The sequence below is a fragment of the Thunnus albacares genome, chromosome 7 (genome assembly GCF_914725855.1).
Source record: "Thunnus albacares chromosome 7, fThuAlb1.1, whole genome shotgun sequence".
Classification (NCBI taxonomy): Eukaryota; Metazoa; Chordata; class Actinopteri; order Scombriformes; family Scombridae; genus Thunnus; species Thunnus albacares.
This window is the reverse complement of record NC_058112.1, coordinates 23,208,255-23,232,386: the sequence shown is the minus strand read 5'-3', so window position 1 is coordinate 23,232,386 and position 24,132 is coordinate 23,208,255. Positions and strand designations below refer to the sequence as shown.

General features: G+C 40.6%; 1 protein-coding gene across 4 annotated transcripts in view; it reads right to left on the bottom strand.

Moving 5' to 3' along the window:
- Positions 1–23: 23 nt before the first annotated feature.
- The window catches only part of LOC122985946 (contactin-1a-like), a 71,026-nt gene continuing 46,917 nt past the window's right edge, over positions 24–24,132 (bottom strand). For 3 of the 4 annotated variants that reach the window (XM_044356982.1, XM_044356981.1, XM_044356980.1), the window contains exons 5-25: positions 23,373–23,499; positions 22,273–22,451; positions 21,800–21,895; positions 20,545–20,751; positions 18,152–18,251; positions 17,517–17,698; positions 17,083–17,207; positions 16,442–16,559; positions 15,969–16,116; positions 14,920–15,047; positions 14,014–14,186; positions 12,092–12,215; positions 10,007–10,168; positions 9,535–9,684; positions 8,885–8,955; positions 7,783–8,017; positions 6,601–6,704; positions 6,311–6,500; positions 6,082–6,194; positions 5,814–5,970; positions 24–3,869 (exon numbers count right to left, since the gene is read on the bottom strand). In XM_044356982.1, coding sequence (XP_044212917.1) covers positions 3,793–3,869; positions 5,814–5,970; positions 6,082–6,194; positions 6,311–6,500; positions 6,601–6,704; positions 7,783–8,017; positions 8,885–8,955; positions 9,535–9,684; positions 10,007–10,168; positions 12,092–12,215; positions 14,014–14,186; positions 14,920–15,047; positions 15,969–16,116; positions 16,442–16,559; positions 17,083–17,207; positions 17,517–17,698; positions 18,152–18,251; positions 20,545–20,751; positions 21,800–21,895; positions 22,273–22,451; positions 23,373–23,499 — 2,966 coding nt within the window. In that variant the 3' untranslated portion in view covers positions 24–3,792. Of the gene's footprint in view, positions 3,870–4,099; positions 4,157–5,813; positions 5,971–6,081; positions 6,195–6,310; positions 6,501–6,600; positions 6,705–7,782; positions 8,018–8,884; positions 8,956–9,534; positions 9,685–10,006; positions 10,169–12,091; positions 12,216–14,013; positions 14,187–14,919; positions 15,048–15,968; positions 16,117–16,441; positions 16,560–17,082; positions 17,208–17,516; positions 17,699–18,151; positions 18,252–20,544; positions 20,752–21,799; positions 21,896–22,272; positions 22,452–23,372; positions 23,500–24,132 lie in introns of all 4 variants that reach the window. The other variant, XM_044356983.1, reaches the window with a different exon arrangement.

The following is a 24,132-nucleotide window of genomic DNA, read 5'->3' as shown; positions in this document are numbered from 1 at the left end:
ACAGAGAAAACAACAAAGCAATATAATAGTTAACTACACTTTTATTGTTCCTTGTCCAGCCAATGAGAGGTTCCAGTTTCATCCCTCACACGTGATGTTCACGTCCAGCCAAGCGCTGAACTTGAGCAAACAGCCAAACATGCCGCCACTGCCACCAGTGATGCTATCAAATCCCAACCATCATGTGCGCAAAACTGCAGGACCATTCTGAAGTTGATTGAGATTCCTTTAGTCAGTTTTAGATTTTCTCTCTAAAAACGCTCCCCCAACAACTTTATATGAGATGATTGGCTTAATGTAGCAGCTAATGCACATATTAGACTTAGATCTATTCTGTTTGTGACGTAAAGGGATGTCACTCAGGAATGGAATGTATTTTAAATGAAGCTGAGAGGTTTGGAGAAGCTATGATGTAGATTTTTTTTTTTTTTTGCAAAGTAATGAATCACTTTGTCTCCAATGTCATGCATGTAAGAATGTAGAGCCACTGTTTCGTCCAAAATGTCAAAGTTCAAGGCATTCATGCATTTGGCAACTCTTTTTATGATTCGTTGCATGAAGGGAAACTGGGAAAAGCACTTTGTGGTGGATGTTGATATAGTCACAATGTAGACGCATGGCCAGCATCAGTCACAACAGAAATGAATCGGAGGAATTCAAAACGCAGCATTTTTTCCTCCATTTGAGGGAAATAAACTTTTAAACTGTCCAACCAGAGGTGGGTCAAGACAAACATATATAATAATCATAAACAAAATGACAGCAGTTGATAATGTTTATATATCTCTGATCACATGTTAATAAAAAGACAAAAATAATGCAGTGGAAACAACGTCACGAGCTTTGGACGAGCTCTTACCGCTTACATGGATGGCTTTACTTATCTTTTGTTTATACATGTACAAGATAATGAAAAATGAAATATACTAGATTACTGTTATAGGAGCTAGGCAAGTTGTCTTATTAGAAAATATAAAGTAGCCACAGATGAATCAGACATTGCACAACTGTTGGAGGGCATGAGCATCACTACCATTCACTGTACATGTTAATAGTGACTCTCACACAAAGCCGTAAATGAGAGAGATGAAATGAAAATGTTCACACTAAATAAAATGCCAACATTCTTTACAAAGCACCAGCTGGTACCACTGAGGTCCTAATGATACAGTCAAAACAAAAATGCTTGTAGCTAAGGTTTAGTTCACTAACATGGAGCAAACTTCAGTCTCGAGATGTTGTGGCAAAGCCTTGATCACTGCACAGTTGTGAAAACATAACCAGAGGTGGTAAGCAAATTAAATTAACACTCTCACACATAGCTGGGAAATTATGCGTTTGAAACTGCGTGTCTGATATGTTGTTCACTTCCTATTGCCATGATTTGCTTTACATTCAGCTTTGCAAATGTGGATCAATGTGCCTAAAAGTTCAAAATAATGTCAGCATGCACACACCTTGCAACTGATATTCTAATATCTGTGATATCTGTGATTGTAGGTCAAACCAATCTATTTTTGTTCAAATCACGTAGAACATCCATAGCATATTAGATAGAAAACCGTATGACTTGATGAAGATTAGCTTCACAGCTGTGTGGCTCGTAACGTCAAGCTGGACTTCCTGAATTGTATTTCTTTTCTCACCAGTACCTGAAGCAACACACCCCCTAGTTAATTTATCGCAGTGTTGTTTCTGGTCTGAATGAATGCCCCCTTAGCGCTTAGCTAAGGTTATGGTTAGGTATAGTTAGATAACTGGTTGGGTTTAGATAAGATTGAGTTCAGCTTAAGGCAAGGGGAAACACATATAGACAGGAAAACAGATTTCAACACAACACACGTGTCTATGAGGCTGCATTGTTTGTGTAGCAGTTGAACTAATTTCTTGTGATGTTGTCTAGACATTAGCAACAAGGCAAGCACATGCTGTTTATTTTTGATTGGCTGAATTGGTTTTGGGCATATTTTTGGAGTTGTTTTAGGGTTTTCTATTAGCTCATGCATGCTATTTAGCTGATCACTTGAGAATACTTTGGTATATGCTTTAAAAGAGAGGAGGCCCGGCTTGCATCTAAGAGCAACATGCGTTTCTCTACATAGTCTGGATGAGACTACATTTTAGTTGCAGTAGTATCATAGCCAGGATGTTGTCTGAACTTCATCTGAGATGAGAAGGGCTAAGCTAGCATTCAGGGGAAAATTCAATATACTTGTTGTATAGATTAAGGATGGCAGATTGCATTGGCTCTGTTGTTTTTGATGAACTCCCTGCTTATAGTTATCATGCAGGGAGGATATTTTGTTTTGGGGTATTAGATCTCTCAACAGAATCCTCATTCCTGCTCGGATTCTTGAGCTCCTTAAAAGAGCAGAGCCTTTTCTGCCAAATCCAACAGTATGACCATGTGCTATAATTGGTCAGTTCCTTGACCCATGTGTGGTTGACTGAAATGAAGCATAGCGTTTGTTCAGGCAAAGCACTGAAGTCATGCAAGTATCGGCTGACTGGCAAGAGCTGTTTTCCAATAAGCATCACAATCATTAGTTCATTCAAACTGGTTCAGACGCCAGGACAGAAGCAGAGTTTTCCTGTGTTCACTGTCGGACCGCAACCAAACATCTGCTGCGCGTGCTTTTTTTTATTGCTAGTGACATAGAATGTTTTGGGTGGTACAGGCTGTGTTTGCTTGGCAATGCGAGTAAGCTATGAGGCTCTATTACTGTTAGCTATGATTTAGCTTTGCTGCCGTGCTGTTGTTCAGATTTGTGATGAGCATGAATTATTGGCATTTGTGGCTTCTGAATGATTGCAGGTGATGTGCTGTTGTGTGTTCAGTTTACTATTATGTTGCAGATTGCGCTCATGCAAACACTGATACTGCAGCTCCCTCTACCACCCTAACCTCTTCCTTACATGGTATTGTATCTGGTATTGTTCATTTAACTAAGATTTATTTTATTATGTCTCTCAGCTGAATCCTTGCTACTGCTCTGATTCTTTGAGAGCTCCCTCAAGCCTTTTCCGCCACCCTAACTGTATGACCACATGCTATAAATGGTCAATTCCTTGACATAAAGATCTCTGACTGAAGTGGATATATTATTTCAGCATGACATTAATTGCTTTTCTCTATGATGCTTGTTAATAAAACCAAGTATGAGAAGTTGAGATTTGCTTTGACTGTATCTCTGACAAAGGATGTGCTTCATTTTTAAAAGAAAATAGAATAAAATGCCATAAAGACATATTAATTAAAGAAATACATAAAGACATATTTATAAATATATACACTTATCCTTCACAGCTGCTTGTTTACCTTAAACTATGGAATGCACTGCAGGATATATTACCCAGATCAAATGAAACCTACATTTCTGAACATACAGCATCTTTATCTGTATCAAAAAGGTCGGCTTCATGATGTAAAAAGACTAAACAGCCAACCTGTGCAAAGTGTAGGTTTTGCACTTTCAGTCATGATCCATTTTAAAACAAGTTATTGTGAAAGATAAGTGCAGTCATTTATATAAGGCATATTTAAAAAGTTGACAGAACTCCTTTGACACTCCTCCAAAGAGGCTTTTTGTGGATAAATAAGGGATGTCCATTTCCAATTTTTCCATTTCTGTGTCAATTTCCACGAACATATTCCGGAGGGGAAGAGTTGGAATATGAAGTCCCAGTTAAAGGGCGGAACCAAAAGATTGTGGAAAGAGTCCCAAAGTCCTTATAGGCGTCAACCATAAAGAGTCTCCTTCACGGGCAGTGAAGACAAAGATGGCGCTACATTCAGAGGTTCAGGCAGAGGACAGCTACCAGGAGCAGGGAGAGTATGCTGAGAGACTGGGCCGCCAGGACACCTCCACCTGAGAGACACAGAAAGATGCAAGTATGTAAGTTTTAGTTTTACAAGACTAATGCCCAAAACATGCTCCGCCCAATAACACAAATGCACACGCTTTGAGCCATTGTACGCAGGACTGATTTAATGCGTTGTTGCATTCTGCAGTGTGTCGTCTGAAAATTCTTAACTCAAGCTGCAGTTTGAGTGTTGCTATAGCATGAAACAAAAAGAGTGCTCATTGTGTATGTTCACCTGGGGGCACACGTTTGGCCTGGCTGGGCCAAGCATTGCCATTTGCCTGTCAGGGGCCTAACAAGAGGAATAGTACAAGCAGAAACAACCCAAGTGAGATGTTAGATGAAGAGCTGTTGACAGCAGGCTCTTAATTCAATGTCTGTAAACAGCACAACAGGTAAACAACTTCTTTTACCTTGCCTTGACTGCTCATGGCATGCTTTGGCGCAACTAAAATCCCTGTAAGAATCTACAGTTACACTAGTAGCTATGTGATGCCATATTTAGGTATAGCAGTGCTTTGAGCTAAACGCTAACGTCAGCATGCTAACATGCTCACAATGAAAATGTTAACCTGTAGCAGGTATAATGTTTTTGTCACTAATCTTTATGTTCACCATCTTAGCTTAGTATGTTAGCATGCGAACATTTGCTAAATAGCTAATTATCCCTAAACACAAAGTACAGCTCAGGCTAATGGGGATGTTTTGCATTGGACAAATTAAAATTTTGACCTGATGGTGGCATGAAATGAAAAGTGAGGGGATTGCCAAATTACAATTCATCCTGAGGGGATGATGTGTACCAATTTCATGACAACCCATCCAACAGTTGTTGAGATATTTCTGTTAAAACCACAAATTAAATTCATGGTGGTGCTAGAGGAAAAGTCAGGGGATGTTCTCCAATAGAATTCATCCTCTGGGGGCCCTGAAGGTCTGCACCATATTTCATGACAATCTATTTGATAGTTGTTAAGATACTTCATTCTGGACCACAGTGGTGGTCCAACCAACTGACTAAAATTGCCAAGTGAACCAGACTGACAATTGAATTGGCTGCTCATTTTAGGAAAGTATCCTTTGTCTTGAGTGTCCCACTCTCATCCATCAAACTGAAGACCATATTTGGTATGTCAAGTGTGATATTATACCTCATCTGTGTGGAGATCACCTTAAATGCCCTTACATTTGTCAATGGCCTGCATTTGAAATCCCCCATGGCTTAAATTCCCGGGTCTGTGAAATCAAGCTGTCAGGAGGGTCTGGACTGAACGATAAGGGATAAGGAAAACCACAGGAGGGGTTTCCTCTACTAATCAAGATCAATTACAGAGGCTTATGGCCACCTCTAGCCAGTCAGCCTAACTGTCAGTCCATCAGCCAGTGAGGGGATTGAGTCAGCAGGCTATCAGGGCTTTAGTCATGGACTGTAAAGTTTCCCATCTTAACCCTCCAATCTAAGGTATGAAACCTGAAGTGACGGCTCTGCTCCAGCCCATGGGAACCCTCTCGCTGTGACAAATGATAACCCACCGCCATCTTTGAACCTGGTATAATCCCGCTAGCAAATGGCAGGCCGGGAATGAACAGTCATAGTATATCACTTTAGTACTATGGATTCAAAATGTGATTAGAAAACTGAAGGCTTTCTTTATTTTTATTCCACTGGTGTGAAACTAATCCTGTGTGAAGACAGCATATTATTTTTTGCAATACTTTACTCTAAACCACTAAATTTTATTTCAGTACATTTTCTAACTTAATAAAGAAAATCACATATAGCCTCAAGCTACCATGAAAATCTGTAATTAAACAGTTACTTAATAAAATGCCTTTCTACTTCAAAACTGAGTTAAATAAAAGAACAAAAGTTAAAAAGCATTAGCATTACACTAAATAATTCAGAATTGTGAATAAAGGGGAAGTAAATGCAGGAGTCTGTCTGTTACCTGTGATGTGGATTCGTGCCACAGCCCCATCTCCTCCCTCTGTGTGCGCTCGCACTTCCACCACATAGTCACCATTTGCGGGCCGGGGAAGGTCAATGTACCGCCTGCTGGTTGTGTACAGAGTGCCTGTGGAGTGGCCCTGCTGCCTATAGAGCACCTACATATACACACATATAGCTAATAAAGAACCTGGAGCTTTGTAACGTTTCACTTCAGAGAGAAAAAGTTAAATATAGCAATCTGCATTTAAATGTTGAACTGTACTCACTTTGTAACCGTCTACTGATGCCTCGTTAGCCAGTGGTTCCACATGTTCCCAGGCAATATTTACCGACTGGCCTTTTAACTTTTTACCTATTATTCTGGGGGGTCGACTTGGAGCTGGTATAAGAAACAAAAAAACAATAAAGAAGAATGATATTAAGATGACTCATGTTTGCCCACATGGATGATACATGGCCCTGGTCAATACTAAACTGCTTTAAAGGACAACATACGGGCTTTCTTGGTGTGGATCTGGAGGTACTTGCTGGGTGGCCCATATCCTGCAGAGTTGAAGCCCCGAACTTCAATAAGGTAGAGGGAGTCGGGCTTCATACCCTCCAGCCTGGTTTGGTTCTCCCTGCCGGGCACCACCACTCTCAAGGCTCCCCCCTCGCTGTCTTCCTGATTCCTCCAGTACTTCACCTAAGACACAAAGGAACAGAGATGAGATGACTCGGATCCAAAACTGGCATGGTACAACTTGGTACAAACCATATATACATATATAATTTCTTCTACTGACCTGGTATCCATCTATATTGCTCTGTGAGAGGGGCAGCCACCACACAATGGCCTCTGTGGCAGAGAGAGCTCTGCCGTCAACACTGGCAGGAGCATCAGATGGAACTGAAAAGAGACACAAGGTGGAAAACAGATTATAGTGAGAGAACCATTTTCAGGGACATGTCCTTCAGAGGAAATTTTTATACAGCAAACACAAAACTCCAACATGACACATTTCATCTGTATGAATATAATTAGTATAATATTGATCTATACACCATACATGCTAATTGATCCCTTTCTCTGACCATTAACTATTTAGCACTTCATGGTTTGTGTCTATTGGCCTTACTAATGGAATGTTTCCCTCAGTGGTGCTTAAGCATCATTTTAGTAATGTGAATTTATCACTATAAGGAACACGTGAAGTGACAGAAATCTCTCGCAGTCCACATTCCTTCACTGGGCCATCGGACACTTTTTCGTGACTTATGGGCCAGTTATACACTGTGTGTAGACTATCCCTGCCAGGAAACTGTCCTTGAATGTTTAATTGTCACACTGGGCCCTGGACCAACAACCCATCACACACTGTCATTGTGGTGAACACAAATACAAACACACATAAAACAATACTGCACTGCTAGCATGCACTCAACTACAAATGGTCCAACGCATGCCTGGGGCTCTTTATAGGTTTAACTATAAAATCATAGAGACTCGAGCAGCATGGGCTCCAAAAGTGTGTTACCATAGCAACAGGGCATCTCTGTAAACCATCATGTCTCGGTTGCCAGTGGTTATCTCAACTGTCTGTCAGTGGAAGTTAATAACTAGGCTAAATGCTTTGCATCCTTGGGCGAATTATCAGCTTTCTGGTTCATGCTACATAGATCATGATAATCCCCCCGCAAGGAAGAAGGAGAGAGAGGAGAAGATGGGTTCACTTTCAAGGGGTATTAAAATTCCTCACAACTATACATGAGAACTGCTATTAAATGGGTCCTACTCCACAGAAAACCCTGGTAGTGCTAAGTAGCTGACATTGACAGATTGAAATAGCTGAGTGTTGGCATATTGAAGAATTCCTCATTCTCTGTGATACTGAGACAAGAGCAGTATAACAAGACCAGGTTGATCTGTGACATCGTTATGAGATCAGTTTGGCACATCGATTGCTGTGAATCTCCTCACTGCTTACCATCCTGCGCAGAATAAATTAAGGCCATTAGGCTGTAGGGTCCCTCTCCTTTGCGGTTGAATGCTTTGACTTTGACTTGGAACTCTGTCGAAGGAGGGATGGAGGAGTCTTTGTGGACATAGCGCCTAGCCTGGGGGTCGGCGACTGTCACTTTCCTCCACTCATTTCCATCGCTGGGCTTGAAGGCCACAATGTAGCCAAAATTAGGCCCGTAGTAGTACCTCTGCTGTACAGGCTGATAAAAAAACAATATAAAATAATTAATGTAATGTGGCAGATTTATGTCAAACATACCTCTCAAGCTTGGGTGTCCCTAGTGTGAATGAAACTCTTAATCCTGTCAGTGTTCACACTGTGCATTTCATGCATCATCCAATTACACTTATGACATACACTAGGATTTACAGAAAGACACAAAAAGAGTTGTGACACTTTGCTGTCTCGACCCTCTCTATCTGTCCTCACGCCTCATTTCCTTTTGTTGGCACTCTGGTTTCATCATCGCACCACATGTCCAGTAAGACATGCCTGTATTTGACATTGCTAACCTCTAAACACATCACCTCATCATCCAGCTACTCAGGACTTGAATGCCCATGCCTTAGCCAAGCAAAAAAGCAATTTACCCAGAGCAGCTTATTTATCAACGGCAAGGAAATGGTGGATAATGATTCAGTTCAATCAGTGACTTTTTGTGATAACGATTGTTTTGTTTGGCATAAAAACATAGATGTTTTATGGTGTGCTGTCAAGTTTTTAAATATAGTGCTCTGTCATTAACTTAATCTGTTGATGAACTACACTGTTGTCTTACAAATGGACTGGAAAAGTATCAGTGACTTCCTCTAAATCTCTTTTAAAAACAGATTTTTATAAACTTAATTCTAACTTTGTTTTGAAAATTGCTATAAAATAAACATTATTATCATTATTACATGTTTAAAACATTTTCCCTAACCCTAAAATTCTTCCTTATCTTTTGGTTTAAGCTGTGCTAACAGCAGCATGTCTTCTCTCTGTGTGCCTTTTACATAAAGAGAATCAGATTTTCTGAGCTTGTAACCATTTTCCCCGCTTTGTCCAGTGGAAAGTCCGAACCTACCGTCCACGTGATGATCAGCTCCCTGCTTGTCCCTCCGCCCCCGCCAACGTCAGAGGGCGCCACCAAAGGAACTACAAGGAGACAGCAGCAACGAAACTCTGAGCTGCATGCTAAGAATCCACACAAATGACGCCAACCCACACAAGCTGTAACCTATCCCTGGCAGCACTCCTGAAACATCCTTCCTCTGCAAATACAATATCAACGTCTTCCCCTTTGCCAAATGCAACACCTTAATGTCAATGTGGGAACACTGCCACTAAGGGAGGCACAGAGGCAAAAGTTCTCTTGTTATGCCTTGAGTCTCGTAGCTTACTCTCAAATGATGTTTACTTTTTTTAAGAGGGCCTGTGATTTTCATTTTATAATTGAATCTTAGTATACAGTTTCACCAAAGTGCTCATTTGTTGAGGTTTGCGTGGTCAGTTTGGCAGTGTGCTTCTGCTGTAGGAAGTGCAGCATGATGGGATTTCTGCTGACTCATTCCTACAGCGATACTTAACATAAGTAAACAGTGCTATAATAGAATGACGATGAATAAATGTCAGAATGGAAAGCTGGACTGTAGAACCACATTTCCATGACCTTTCAGTTACTCTGACTCTTTATTCAATAAGTTTTATGTATGTTAAGTCAGGACATGATCTTACCTGATTCCAAGGTTTTCTCTTTACGTGACGGGCTGCTTGGCTCTCCTGTGCCCAGTGTGTTGGTGGCAATCACTCTGAACTCGTACTCGGTCCAGGGGAACAAATCCACCACTGTGGCTGTCTCTGCATTCCCTTCTACATTTGCGGGAGCTAGAAAGAAATGCACGGTTTTCATTTTGTCTGGGCTATAACACGGTAAGTTAAAACATTATACAGTACAAACTGTTCTGTCCCACAATTTGACAAAAATATCCTTAAAACAGCAATGAATTTCCATTTTTGGAACCCATTCCTATATTTTGAGTCATTGCGGCATGAAAAATTACATTTTATCCATCTTTAAGAAACACTGACCACCATGTAGGCTGACAATATCACTATGTGGCATGATCCAAATCATTATAACCTCAAAGCCAGCTCAGCACTAAGGTAGTGGTGTTTATTTGACCAAGAAGTCGGCTGGTGTTCTTACATGTGGTGGCATCCTTCCAGACATCATTCGAGTAGGAGTCCCTGTACTGAATGGTATATTTGGAGATGGGGCTGTGGTTGTCTGCTCCACGGCTCCACTGCAACGTTACACTCTTGTCAGTTTTGTCCATCACTTGCACCCCACCTGGGGCACCAGGGGGACCTGGGAGGGGGGGGATAAGAGACAAGTTAGTGTCAATGGGTGAAGAACACAAAGAATATACACCTCCTATACACTCATAAAATATAGACAGCAAGAAGGATGCTATAGTGTTATTGGAAGTGCTTTATTTCCAGTCACGCTCACGGGGAAATTCTTGGCAAAAGTCCTGAGCCCTTTAACAACTTAATATTTCAACACCAGTCTCCAGAAAGACCCCTGTTTGATGCACATGAAACACAGCACATCAAAGCCCTTACATTTACTCTTTTTAGTCCCTTCTTTAAAAGACATCTGACTGATGAATTACGGCATTAGAGTTTAGAGCCCATTGACATATATGAACTAAAGCTTAAGCAAAAGCTTTTGAATGTTTCTCTTGGTCCTACTGCTCCTCTTGATTCTTCCTTTGGAACATGAAAATGGCCTAATAGAAAACCCAGACTGCCAGAGTTAGCCTCCCAACCCACAGCCTCAGAAATCAGCCAGGATTTACTTTTTCCAAGTTATGAATATGAGCCGAGACTACTAAGGCCATGAGGCAGCCAAAGCTGGACAGCCCTTGAGCTTCCCCTCTCTGTTAAGAGTCAGGAAAGCTTAGTTCTGAAAAATCTAAAGGTTTTTTACAATTCAAAGGATGAAATATTGTGCAGATTTTCTATGTCTGTACAACCCTGTGTCATATGGACAAATGCTTAGCACAGTGTGGGTTCGAACTGAGGCTTCAATGTTAGTCGGTATTCCCAACAATCAAATTGAATCAGGTTTATGAATATTTTCCCTAATTCACACACTTCACTCATTTCACCATTGTTTTAGACTCGACTGTAACAGTACTCTACAATAATACTCACACCCATCATATGAAAACATCTCTTCTCCCTATCTCAAATCCCTACTAATAACAAGCTACAGGTGCAGAGCTGTGTTTTTAGCTCAGACAATCTCCCGAAGCAGATCTACTTCCTCATCTGCTGTGATAAATGGCTGTCTTTCATCCCTCCCTGCGCCCCGGACTGCTGGCATTTGGCACTCCATTAGGAGCAGCCCAGGGCCTGTGTTTTGGTTCCACTCTGGGAAACGTCACAGTCAGCCGCTGTGCATTCACCTGGCCATCTGTCAGCACCTGCTCTGAAAGTAGCGGCGGTGGCAGCACACCCAGGGCACAACAGGGATCACTGGCAACCAGATCACTGCTAGAGTTCTTAGGTTCCTATTTGAAGAGACCCTTTGTCCGCCAACACTGGGCCTGTTTCAAGACCTGAAGGGTGAGCTGTAAGGCAAGCTCTCACTCATCAGGAAGTAGAGGGTGAAAACAAAGCCCAGTGAATCATCCAGAAGGTGAAATACAGTAAATGACAGACGGAGCTCCGTGAAAGTGTGGCAGTGTTTATTCTGTGCGTGTTGACAGCTGTACATGTGGCTGGAAGAACAAGTACTGAAATTAGCAGCACTCCATATCAAAATACTGTGGTGAGAGATAGAGATCTATGATGTTACACAAGTTTTAGTCATCAAATACTCATCACATAGCTTTACACAGCTAATAACTATACATATACGACAGCTCTCAAGAAGACAAGAGGGAGCTGACAATCTTTTTATTCTACTTTATTTTGTTTGTATACTTCCTATAAATTCTAAATATGGGAGTGTGTGTTACCTGAGTTTGTTATCAAGCAAATGCAAATTTCCCTGCAAAAATGTTCCAAGTTACTTTACTTTATACAGTACTCGTGCTATCTGTTTCTGTTTCCTTGTCTCTCTCTGTCTCTCATTTTCATCAAGCACTCATACAATTTCTAGCTTTATATTCATGTTCCAACAATAAGGAAAAAGAACATTTTAATGATTAACTTTCTCTAAAAGTAAGATATTTTACATGAATGGCCATATGCAGGTGTAACTTCACCACTCATGACTCACCCCTGACGACCAGCTGGGCCGAGGCGGTAACGTTGTCAACGGGGGTCTGTGCGGTGCAGGTGTAGCGTCCAGCAAGCTTCAGCTGGGCGTTCTTAATCAACAGCTCACCATTTGAGCTTCCATTCTGCACAAAACATCACACCAGACAGTTAATTAACAGTGAATAAAACATCCTTTATCATAAGCCAAAGATTTCTCACTGTGTGCCTGTCGAAGCAAAATGATGATGTTAGATATTTCTTTACACAACCTGCAACTCATCTTAAAATAGTGAGAAGGAAATTTTATTCCAATTACTAAAGTAGTCCAGCAAGACCAGAGTGACTGAGATATCAACCCTGAGCATCCAACTAGATTAACTAGACATGGGCCTCAGCTGAAGAGCTATTAGTGCAGGAACAAACCCTCAAAAAGGGCCTTTGTTTTTGTTCTGCCCCTACCTAGGGTAGAACAATACATGACCTTGTTTTTGGTCATAATTTCTCTTTTACTACAAAAGTCATTAAATTCATCAATGAAGTGATTCACCACATAGTCAAAAAGAAGGAGTACCTGAGAACCATCAGTGCTAATATGAAGTATGTAAATACAACCAGTGGGTAAAAAAACATGGGATGAATTTGGTATTCCCTGTTACAAGGCAGACATTTTATGTACTTGTTTGGCTTATACTCACTGAATATTCACAATAATAGTGCTCAGTGGCAAACTATTATTATTTGTTTTTTTATGAGACTGTCAGTGACTACCTGAAATGAATTATTAGCATAATTGGGTACTGATTATAGTATTAGTCATATCTAATATATATATATTGGATTAGGATTAGAAATTAGTATTTCTCAGAAAAATTAATTGTTTGATATTTCCACCTATAATAAGGCCTTATATAAAAGGCTGCTGATTCACAATAGAACCATATTTTGACATTTTGGTTTCTCTTGAGAGTAGGGACACTACCTGTAGACCATCAGTGCAAATATGATGTCAATACAACCAGTAGGTAGAAAATTACACGGGATTAACTTGGTACTCTCTCTTTCAGGGCTGGTGGGGTTTTTTTGCACTTTTTTGCCTATGCGGTCAATCACTTCATTGATTTAATGACTTTTGCAGTAAAAAGAAAAATGATGACCATCCATTTCATAAAGGAGACATGTCAAAGTTATGAAAAAACAAGGTCATGTTTTGTTCTACCCCAGGTAGGGGTAGAACAGAATTTTGTGGGTTTGGTTCCTGCTCTATATCTTTTCCTATGAAGAAATGTCAAGCTCCTCACAGTGTTTGCTATAGTCAGCACTCTCACTGTAGAAAGGTATGACTATAATGATAATCTACTTTAAAGGGTACATGGCTGCACTGAACTCGCTGTTTAAGAGTCAAATTGGCTTTGCTAATACCACACAAACAAGATTAAATGGAACTGGACCCCATTTTTACGAGGGGAAAATCCTCCTTGTGTACAAAAATGGGGTATCATCAATCACAATCATAATATGGTGTTTGGCTAGTGGGCAGAATGACAAATGAGAAATGCTAACCACTGCTTATGGTTAGAGCCGCACTGAGAGAGAGAGCACTGTGGGTCATGTCACCAATAATGGATGTTATTTGCTATCAAACTGATATAAAATGTACTATTAAGCTAGGCTACTCAGGGAAGGAATGTGAAATGGCTTTTAGAGTCATATTCATTTAAAAGCGTGCTGTACTTTACCCTTTCAGGTATTCCAATGAAAATACAGCAAACATCAACATGACCTCAAATATGGTTTGATGTGGATGAACTCCAGGCTCAAGTTAAAGCCGTACGTCCCTGAGATTTTGTGGTTGTGGTTGAGGCAAAGAAAGCTATTAAGCAAAACTCTGATATTTCCGTTCATATGTCTTTAAATAATTAATTGATAAACATGATGTCTCACTGGGGTGCGTTCATAATGTTGGCTGTCCTTGTGTAGGTCAATAACCCGGCCATCCAAGGACCAGATGAAGGTGATGTCCAGGGAGGGGTCATGTGATGCGGCACACTGCATCCAGGCGTTTTCACCCACTTTAACGTCAGCATTAGATGGGGCCAAGGTGATCTTTGTGGACTCTGGGGAAAACGCAGGAGGATGAGGGGACATCAGTGATGAGAAAGAGGCCACTGAAAGATTCAGCCTGGTGAAAATGTATTAAAGTTATTTGGAATTACGGGGAATTTGATCATTCATTAGAAGAAAGATATGGGAAAATAACTAGAACAAAGGGGTCTCGAGCAGTCTTACAGTAGACATACTGTATCTACACTGTAGTAACTAAGATTAAAATAAAATAGGTAGAATTGGTCAATATGCACAAATGTCCAGAAGGGGGCAGAAAAGAGCTGCACATCCAGCGCCACTGGAGCTCAACTGTAAAAAAGACTAAAAATGTTTGACAGCAGAGATTGCATGTCTAAAGAATGACAAGCAATTATATCAATATAATTATTTGGTATTCAATCGAATTATCTCAACATATTCATAACTCAAGTTTTCTTCTTAACACTGAACAGGGTGAAGACCGAGCTCTTGTCTCATCACATCTGATCTAAAGCAATCCCCTCTTGCCTTTGCCCTTGGGAAACGACTGAATATCCACCAGTAGCCTGTATGCTGTCGCATTGCTCAGAGGGCCATAATTCAACATCAGTAGACATTTGGAGGTCGGGACTGTTTGATGGGGCTGAGTGTGTTGCCAGCCAAGACTGACATCAGTCACAGCAACACCAACAGTCCTGGAGACATTAGAAAAAAGAGGCATAAAGAGAGTTACTCATTAAGTATTCTTCATTAGCTGGAATTTACCTGTAACCAACAGAGAGCCTGTGCTGTTGGCCTTGCCCCGGTCATTTTCTGCAAAGCAGGTGTACCTGCCTTCATCTGCTCTCGTCACATTGAGGATCTCCAGGCTCCCATCCTCCCAGATGAACACTCTGAGGAGAAAGCAGAATTAATTCTTCACACACTGAGAGAAAGAGCTATAGGATATAAAATATTCAGCACAAAACATGAAGGTCAAAAGTCCAGCGTATGTTATTCCATAGTAATGTGGATGATGAAAAATGATGAAAGTGCTCTGAATATCTGCCAGTTCCCTAATGGATATATAGTTTTCCTAGAAAAAAAGTATGTGAACTTGAATCCACTCAGCAAGACGTAACATTAAATTGAGCTAAAGGCAAAGCAACGATGTTTGATTAATTTTTCTCTACATATTTTCATATTCATGCATGACAAATAGCATTGCGCCGGTTACCCCGTCACCACTCCACACCCTCTCTCATGCAGACAGCCACCATAGTGAGTATTAGGAGGCATACGCTGCATAGTAATTTGGCCGCTGCTCCTCCTCTGTCTGAGTCCCACTGTGGTGATTGGGGGTGTGTAGGGTGGGGGAGAAGGTTGGGGATCTCAGAGCTCCAAGATTAGGCTTGTTTTGTCAGTGAGGAGCACAAGGCAGGGGTTTACACATCCAGTCTGTCCAGGCTGATGAGGTTGAGAATGAGCTTAATGTCAGACACTGACAGACAGCAAAGGAGAACAGAAATCACTGACTAATAACAACTGCAGACTTTTTTGGCACATACAGTGGATTTAGGGGTGTAGAGCTTAATTAGATCCCCAAAACCACTAGATGTGTCTCGCTACTCCAGAGGCCATCTACTCCAGATCCTCTTCAGAGTAGTGACACATTACAGTAGCAGGGATTCTCAGATACATGTCCTTGTGTTAATATGACCCAGATGTGTCTCATAGAAAAAGGTTGATGACAATTTGCTTTAAAAACTACAAAGGAAAACCTGCCTTGCTGATGAATAAATATGCATGTGCCATCTTATTTAGAGACAGCTTACCTGGTAGAGTTGGAAAGCAATTCAGTGTCTTTGCTCCAGGAGAAGGTAGGCTTTGGGGCCGCTTTGGGTCGACATTCGATCACCACCCGGCCGTTTTTAGCTGCCAAGACTCGTTTCACTGGGTTGTGTTCAAACGTTGGAGCACAGGCTGTGAAAGGAGGGACAGTATGGATTATTCATCACAAACTTAGTAGAATATGCATTACCTGCATGCATGCATAAATTAATCTTACACATTTTACATTCATAAAAATGAGTAGTGTACTAACAGATTGAGTGTGCTACTTTGAATGAACAGTCAACTTTTTTGGAGACATTGTCCATTTATGTTTTTTTCAACTATGTAAAAGTAGCTTTTCTTAAAAAAATATGACATATATCCATGTCTTAATGAGCTCCAATTAGTCAGCTTCAAATGTGACCTTTAAATCACTGACGCAGCCAGTTGTGCTCCGGCTGTAAGTCTGACTCACCAAACACACGCAGCTCGGCACTGGCATAGATGATTCCATGAGGATTTTTTGCTGTGCACTGGTACATCCCTGAATCGTCAAATGTCAAGCTTCTAAACCTCATCTCTTTCTTGTCAAGCTGTGGAAAATAACAGGAGAGTATAGTTAAAATATTATCATCCCAAATTTTTACCATTTTCCTATAGTTCCAACTCTATTACTAAGCAAAGGATCAAAATCAAACTGTTGATTGTTGACATCTACAAAGGTTCAGATGACAATTAGTTAATTTGACTGGGAGAGGACTTCATTAATGCACAACGATGTATTCAACAGCATATATTAAAAACCCTCCCCCACTCTGCTGTCACTAGCTGCTATTCTCTTGGGTATAATTCAGGTCTGATGACAGTTGTTTCTATGGAGGGTTACAAAACCCATGCTGGCACCAGCTCAATAACACCAGGTACTTTCTCTTGACATGATGTGTACCCACAGTGCCAGCTTCCTGTCACTGCTGTGCTACAAGAACTACCCTGAGCTGCACACTGAACAAGTTCTATGACACTCACAGAGTTGCCAAATGGCTCCGAGTATTTTACAGTAATAGCTAAATTGCTTGGCTATACAAAAAAAATATGATTTATCAGTCTGAATATTACCAGTTCTCCATTCTTCAGCCAGTGGATGCTTGGTTTAGGTTTACCACTGGCTATGCAGGACATGGTGTAGTCACTACTTAAGTCTTTCTCTGTGCTGCTGATGTGCTCCACCCACTCAGGAAAAGCTGCAAATGGGGACACGAGCAAATGAGTTACAGTGTTTGAAAAAAATCTAAGAAAACTACAAAGCTGCTGAATAATATATGATATGGGGTGATACTTGAGGCATTAAAGTAGGTGTTAGATCTAATAAAAGAAAAAGCTAAGAAACTACGCTAGGCACTGATAGCAACTAAGACATGGTGAGTTTATCCCACACAGTGTGTATAGCAGATAATTTATACAGCTGATATAGACTAAGACTAAAAATATAGTGTTCCCTGTAGTGCGTCTTAAAATAAGAAGGCTGAAATGACAGATAACATACTTCTTACCTTCTACAGACACACGCGCAGTGTGGTAGTCCTTTCCTTTTGAGTTCAATGCCTCACATGTATATGTGCCGGCATCTTCAAACTGCACATTGTACAGATGCAGATGAGCCCCCGCCATCCGCACCTCGTGATTGAGTGGCAGTTCTCCATCTAACTTCTTCCAGCGGATCTCAGGGACGGGGCTGGGTAGGACAGAGGACAAAGAGAGAAAAATAATACACAAGGCAGGCTTCATCTTGCAGACCATATGCATCACTGCACTCAAATCATCATCGTTCTGAAACATGTTTTATAAAAGAGAGAGTTGTCTAATATAACCCACACCTTACTACACATTAAGGGTGAACTAATATACTGTTTTGATACTTGGGTTGATCCCCGACACTTAAATTTCTGTATTTGAGTGATTAATAGTTAATATGTATGTACTGATGTAAACTGATATGCTGCATCACTTAAATTGACCATTTTCATGCTACAATAATAAAGATAAAAAAAACCTAGCACAGTGCAGTAGATAAGACTAACTGGTTGAGACCAATATTTTTATGAAAAACATCAGTAAAACCCTACAGAGCACATTTCAAACAGCGCACTCACAGATAGTGATAACCACTGTGTTCCCTCACACTTACTTCCCCAAAGCGAAGCATTCCAAGGTGATATTCTGCCCCACCAGAGCAGTGGTGTCAGGGAACTTGACTTTAAGGTCAGCAGGGTATTTCCTGATGGGACCTGGAAGGAATAACAACAGACAAGAGTTATGACTCTGGAGACAAACTCATTTCTAGCTGCTAAGCCTTAGCCAAATAGTGTTTTTTAGTAGAAACATTTAGTATAAGGAGAGGAGTTACATCAAAAGACTTTATTTAGTCTGGCATATTGGTTAAAATGTGGGGTCTTCATCAAGGTGGGAATAGTAAAGACAGATTGCGTTCACCTGGTACTCTAAAACAGAAAATACACCAGAAATAAACAATTTTGCATCAAATAATTAAGTAAGCAATAGTTACAGAGAACACAGCTATCACAATGATATGAAAAATTAACTCCTCTGTTCTTACCTAAGAGGGCTGAATTAAACCAAAAGATACCCATGTGTGTTTGCTCTTTTAGCCAGGAGTCCTACCTTGACACACACAGTGTGCCATGGAGCTAGGCTTTTACGGGTTAGTAACACAAGGATTACATTAACATGCACACTAGTATCCCGGTTTTGGGTCTTTGACCACATTCAGGACATGAAATTTAGATAGAACGTGTGAAACCTGGTTACTTATCTAACTGTATAAATAATTCTAACACTATCCAGGTGTCTAACAGCAGAGCCTAAGTGGGCCTAAGTGGGTTAAGTCTGTCATAAATTAAACATGCAAACTTGATTTTGTCTCTGACGGTCCAGATTTTGCATTACATTGCATGGATCTAAGTATGTCTTCGCTGTCATTTCTATACCGACTGAGTTACCTCAGCAAGTAAGAATGAACCCAGAGCATTTACCACTTTGATAGTCCTCTGATATATACCTTCGTCATGTGATTAGCGAGTGAGACAGAAACAGGAAGACAGGCGCAACACTGAAATGTATCCTCTGCACTACCAGCATCGGACATTCACTCATTTCAGCCTAAATCATTAATACATAGTTTATCATCATATTTTTTGTATGAAGGACTAACTACTAATTACATTTGATGAAACGCCTGCCCACATCGCAGACACTGACACTGGTTTCTTAAAACTAGAAAAAAGGCTCATCCCCATTTTTGAAACCAGGGTATGATGATTACATACTCAAACACATAACCAGGATACTAAAAAATCTCATTTTGGTTCCAGTGTATATGATGCAGAACTTAAAGAGTTAGCAGACATAATAAATGGAACCAGATACTTTAACACATTAAAAAAAAAGTGCAGATAGGCGCAGATGGATAAGAAGTTTTTCGAGTTATTATCTTCTCACAGACACAAACACAACATAGATAAACACAGGCCATATCATACCCAGAAGGCATCTTATAATACAGGTATGCATTAGAGAGCCCAAACATTTGGTCAGCTCTGTTCCAACCTGACCTCTCTGGTGGAGCACAACAATACAGTTTCTGTTCAAAACATATCTCCCACAGGTGGAGCTAGCCAAAGTTATAACAACATTGGAATAATTAATGAATTTTGGGAATGCCCCCAAGTAAAGCGTTAAAATAGTACCTAGTTTTGTATTTATGCCTCCTACCTTGGGCCATACAAGCACACAGAGAATTAATAAACAAATGTTCAGCTTCAGTTTTTGGTCTCCATCTCTGGGACTGTTGATGTTCCTGTTCATTCTTCCTAGCAAGCACATTCTTGTGTGTCAGTCTACTTCTGAGATAATTTGTTCCTGTAAGTCTAATTTGAAGAGTCGACAACAGCGGCGTAACCTTATCGCACCAAAACCAAGCACTTGTTGTGATTAAACATAGTGCTTCTGTAGGGACGGGAGCCAAAAAATCAATGCGGTATTTTACTGCGACCATGCAGAGTTACTTCTTATCGTCAAGCTTATCTTTGAGACTCATCTCTTTCAGAAACACTTCAGGTCTAAACATGCACTTCATTTTACTGGTAGGAGTGAAAGAATAACAGCCTGAGTGCCAAGATTCATGGCAATCATAGAGACACGTGCACTTAAATGTACACATACAGCATTTCACCATTGTATTGACCTTAAGCATGTTTGTACATTCAAAAACAATAAATAATTGCATATTGAGGTGAGAGGCATTCATCTCAGTGCAATACATATCATGAAATGCTGTTCATTGCAATGTTACTGTGGCCCAGTTATCACACTGTGATCAGCCAGTAATTAAACCAACCCAGACTAGACATGGGTCATTTAAGATCGCTGAGATAATTAGGTGTAGGTGACTCATGTTTACTACAGAAAGAACTCTTACTCATGTAGTAAACTAAAACCACTACTTCCATTGAATCATCATTAACTGGAAAGAAACTGGGAAGACATAAGTGAGGTACTAACGTTCAGCCAGAGGCACTAGAGGGATGTATTTGGAGAAGACGCTCTTGGAAATTGACGGGCTGGATGCAATGCAGGAGTAGTTGCCACTGTCTGAGGAGTCCACTTTGGAGATATAGAGGTTGCCCGTGCTTTGGGAGACAAAACGCCTCTTGTCCAGTGGGATGAAGGTGGGGAATTCGTTGAGTATCCATCGGAATGACAGCTCTTCTGCACAGAGAGAGACACAACAAAACACCACCTGTCAATCAAGACCTCCGACACTTAGCAACAGCTTTAGAAAGAGCTGAAGGGATCGGATGTGAAGCTGGCTCAGTTTGAATCATCTCAATACATGCACAATAAAAATAGCACAATTCTTTGGTGCTGAGTGGGACTTATTATTCAAGCATCTATTGACCTTTCGGATAAAATCTTATAATTCTGTTGGCTGAGAGGCATAATAGAGAGATACTATAAGCACATTGGCTTGTTGAGGTAATTCTGATGCTGTAGAGAGAGAGATAGCTATGCTTTCAGACTGTTGTGTTTGATGGATTTGCATTTGCATGAATACAGGTTTTTTTTGGCTTAATAGCTATAGCTGAGCAATGCTAATAGTGAGAAGGAAAAAGTTTTGTTTACAACCAATCTATTACATTCAAAGCATATGAGATGTAAGGAGAACTAATACAATCAAGCCAAATAAAGACACAAACACACTTTAACAAACACACAAATACATATTATGCAGGAAGCCAGTCCAAGAATGGATTACAAACAATAACCTTTGTAATGACCTATTAGCTTAAAGTAGATATATACTAATGAAAATATTCTTTTACATCCATTAGGAGGTAAAAAATGTAAATCCATCATGAGGATGACTGCAAACTGTGAAACAAAAAGCCTAAAACTGATAATGAGACAGTGGCAGTCACTGGTGTCATTGTTTTTATACCTTAGAGAACATTAAGAAGGGCAATTGGATCCCAAGCCAACAGGGGAAAAATGTCTTTGGTTCATTTCATTATTTCACTAATTAGAGTCCATTACTGGGCTAACATAGCAGTTGTAATTTCATTATATACATGGGAAATTTAAAATCTTCGGTCCAGCTGACTTACAAGGCTGTAGACTGGGAGGCAGGGTCGTAAACCAAAACAGGGAACAGTTCTAGCTACTGTGCTACTGTTGCTAACAGGATGAGGGAGGTTCAATATTATCTTGTAGGAATACTTAATTAAAAGCACACTCAAGTGTCACATGCTGTATGTACCTGGATAATGTGGTGGAGGAGCGCAGAGCAGCACTGCCCCCTGTCCCTCTTTGACGTACACTGACTCCCTTTCCTCCGATGAGAAAAGATCAAGATCTGAGAAAACAGATAAAAATCTGCTGTAAGACAGTTTCAGAGTGAGGAGCTGTCATATATATTCACATTTGAGCATTTTGTACAACAAATTTTCATAAAACCTACACCAAAGGTTTAAGAGTTGTATAGAGTTCAACAACAGCTTTTGAATTGAGCTGTGGTTTTTAATAGAAAAGTACATTAGCTACGCTGGTATCATAGTTAGTCCATTCACAAATTGCACTTTGCACACCACTTAGGATTTGTCCCAGCTGCCCTTGCAATTTCAAAGCGCTTAATATGCATGAAAGTACAGCTCCAGGGCAGTTCTCTATTAAAACTGCATGGTACTGGACATCACAGCAGGCTAAATGGAGGTTCACATCTGGGCCACTTACACCCGAACTGGACAGAAGCCTCTTGGCTGATGATTGTGCCGTACATGTTGGTAGCCAAACAGGTGTACATTCCTGTATGTTGGTTTTTAATAGGGTAGCTGATGACCAGGTTGCCTCCCACTAAACTGTAGTGGCTCTGTTCTTCTTTCAAGTCAATTTCCTTGCTGCCCAGCATCCATCTGCAAGGAAAGCAACCAGGGTCAGTGAAGTACTGTAAGTGTCAAACATACTATGGCAGACTGCTGTGAACTACTATTTCATTATAATTGTTGACAAATGGTGCATTTTACATGGAGCATCACAAACATAGTGTCTGATGAAGAGACGTACAATATTTTAATTGTATGTTGTTGCTGGCGTTGGGTTCTCCACAGTACAGTACAGCAAAATCTGATTTTTCTTGCAATAAACATACTGTAAGAATTTATCAATATCCATAAACTGAGGGTTGCTCTATGTGAAAGCAATAACAAATGTAATGTTTTGAAAGGCATAGCTGTACTGTATATGAACCCTCTTAAACACTTAATACCAGCTGTGGTCAAAGCTAATTCCGTCCCCTCTGACATCTAATTCTGGGCTCTCTGACAGTGAAACCCTTTCGGGGGGGATGCAGAGCAATATCATTTACATACATTTACATCTAAATTGAAATAGATCATCCAAAATGCTTTAAATTTTGAGCAGTGAAATGAGATGGAGACATGATGGCTGTGCTCTTTGTTGTGGCGACAGGAACAAAATCTCATTTGTTATTTGGCTTTTCTGGCTTGTCATATTTTTGCATTTAAATCATTGTGAAAAAAAAATTAGCTTTAAACAAAATGAGCTGTGCAGATTGTTTGACGACAACACGATTTTGTGGGAATAGTCTGAAAATGCATAATGAAATCATGCGCTGCTGGATGGTCACACACAGACGTAGTAAACCTTGGAGGTGAGAGATGGAGAAGGTTAAAACACACATCCTCGTGACCTTGCCATTTACAGGCACTTCCTAAAACATACTGAATACAGCCTGAGAGATGGTGAGGAATGGGAGGCACACAGAATGCACAGCAGGCAGTAATGAGGCTGGGTTTATGGGGAACATATGTTACTTGTATGTGGCAGGTGGATTGGCTTTGGCCCGGCAGTTCATGGTGATTTTGGCCTCGGGTGACTCCTCGGGGTAGATGGTATCCACCGGCTGCTCCTCAAACACTGGCCCGTAACCTGTGGCTTCGTCTGTAGACGACAAACAAACGAGACCGGGGTAAATAACAACAAGCTGGTCAAAGTACAAACAGGAAATATCAAAGTCTTAAAGCTCAGCCTCTGTCTGGCAGTTCTGGGGCAGTTCCCTCAAAAAATGAGACAGCTGGGTTCACATGTAACATGAGGGGTGAAAGAAAATCATACCGACTAGACTGTGCGATTGCCCTTGTGAGGACCTGCCATTTAATACTCCGGCTTGGTTTGTGGTTTTCACAGACGCACACCCCTAACACTTAGTACTTGGTTTCAAATAAATCCTGGTTGTAGCTGTTACTAATATAATCTTTGAATCCACAAAAAAAACCTCTCTTTCAAGCATTGATGCGGAATAATAAGCCCCTGCTTTATCCCAAATCAAAACATCACGATAATTATGACAGAGATGAGCTCACTCAGGTGCCAAACCACAGTGACATATTCACCTATTACCAGTGGATATGATATTACAAGCTCATACAAATCCTGGAACTGGAAATGCTAACTTGACTTAACATAATCCAAACCCCTTTCATATTGCATGTGTCATCCTCAGTGCTGTGTAGCAGTTGCACAGGCAAATACAGGGAGAGGAGTTTCCTTGATGAAAATGCCTTCCTTGGTTCA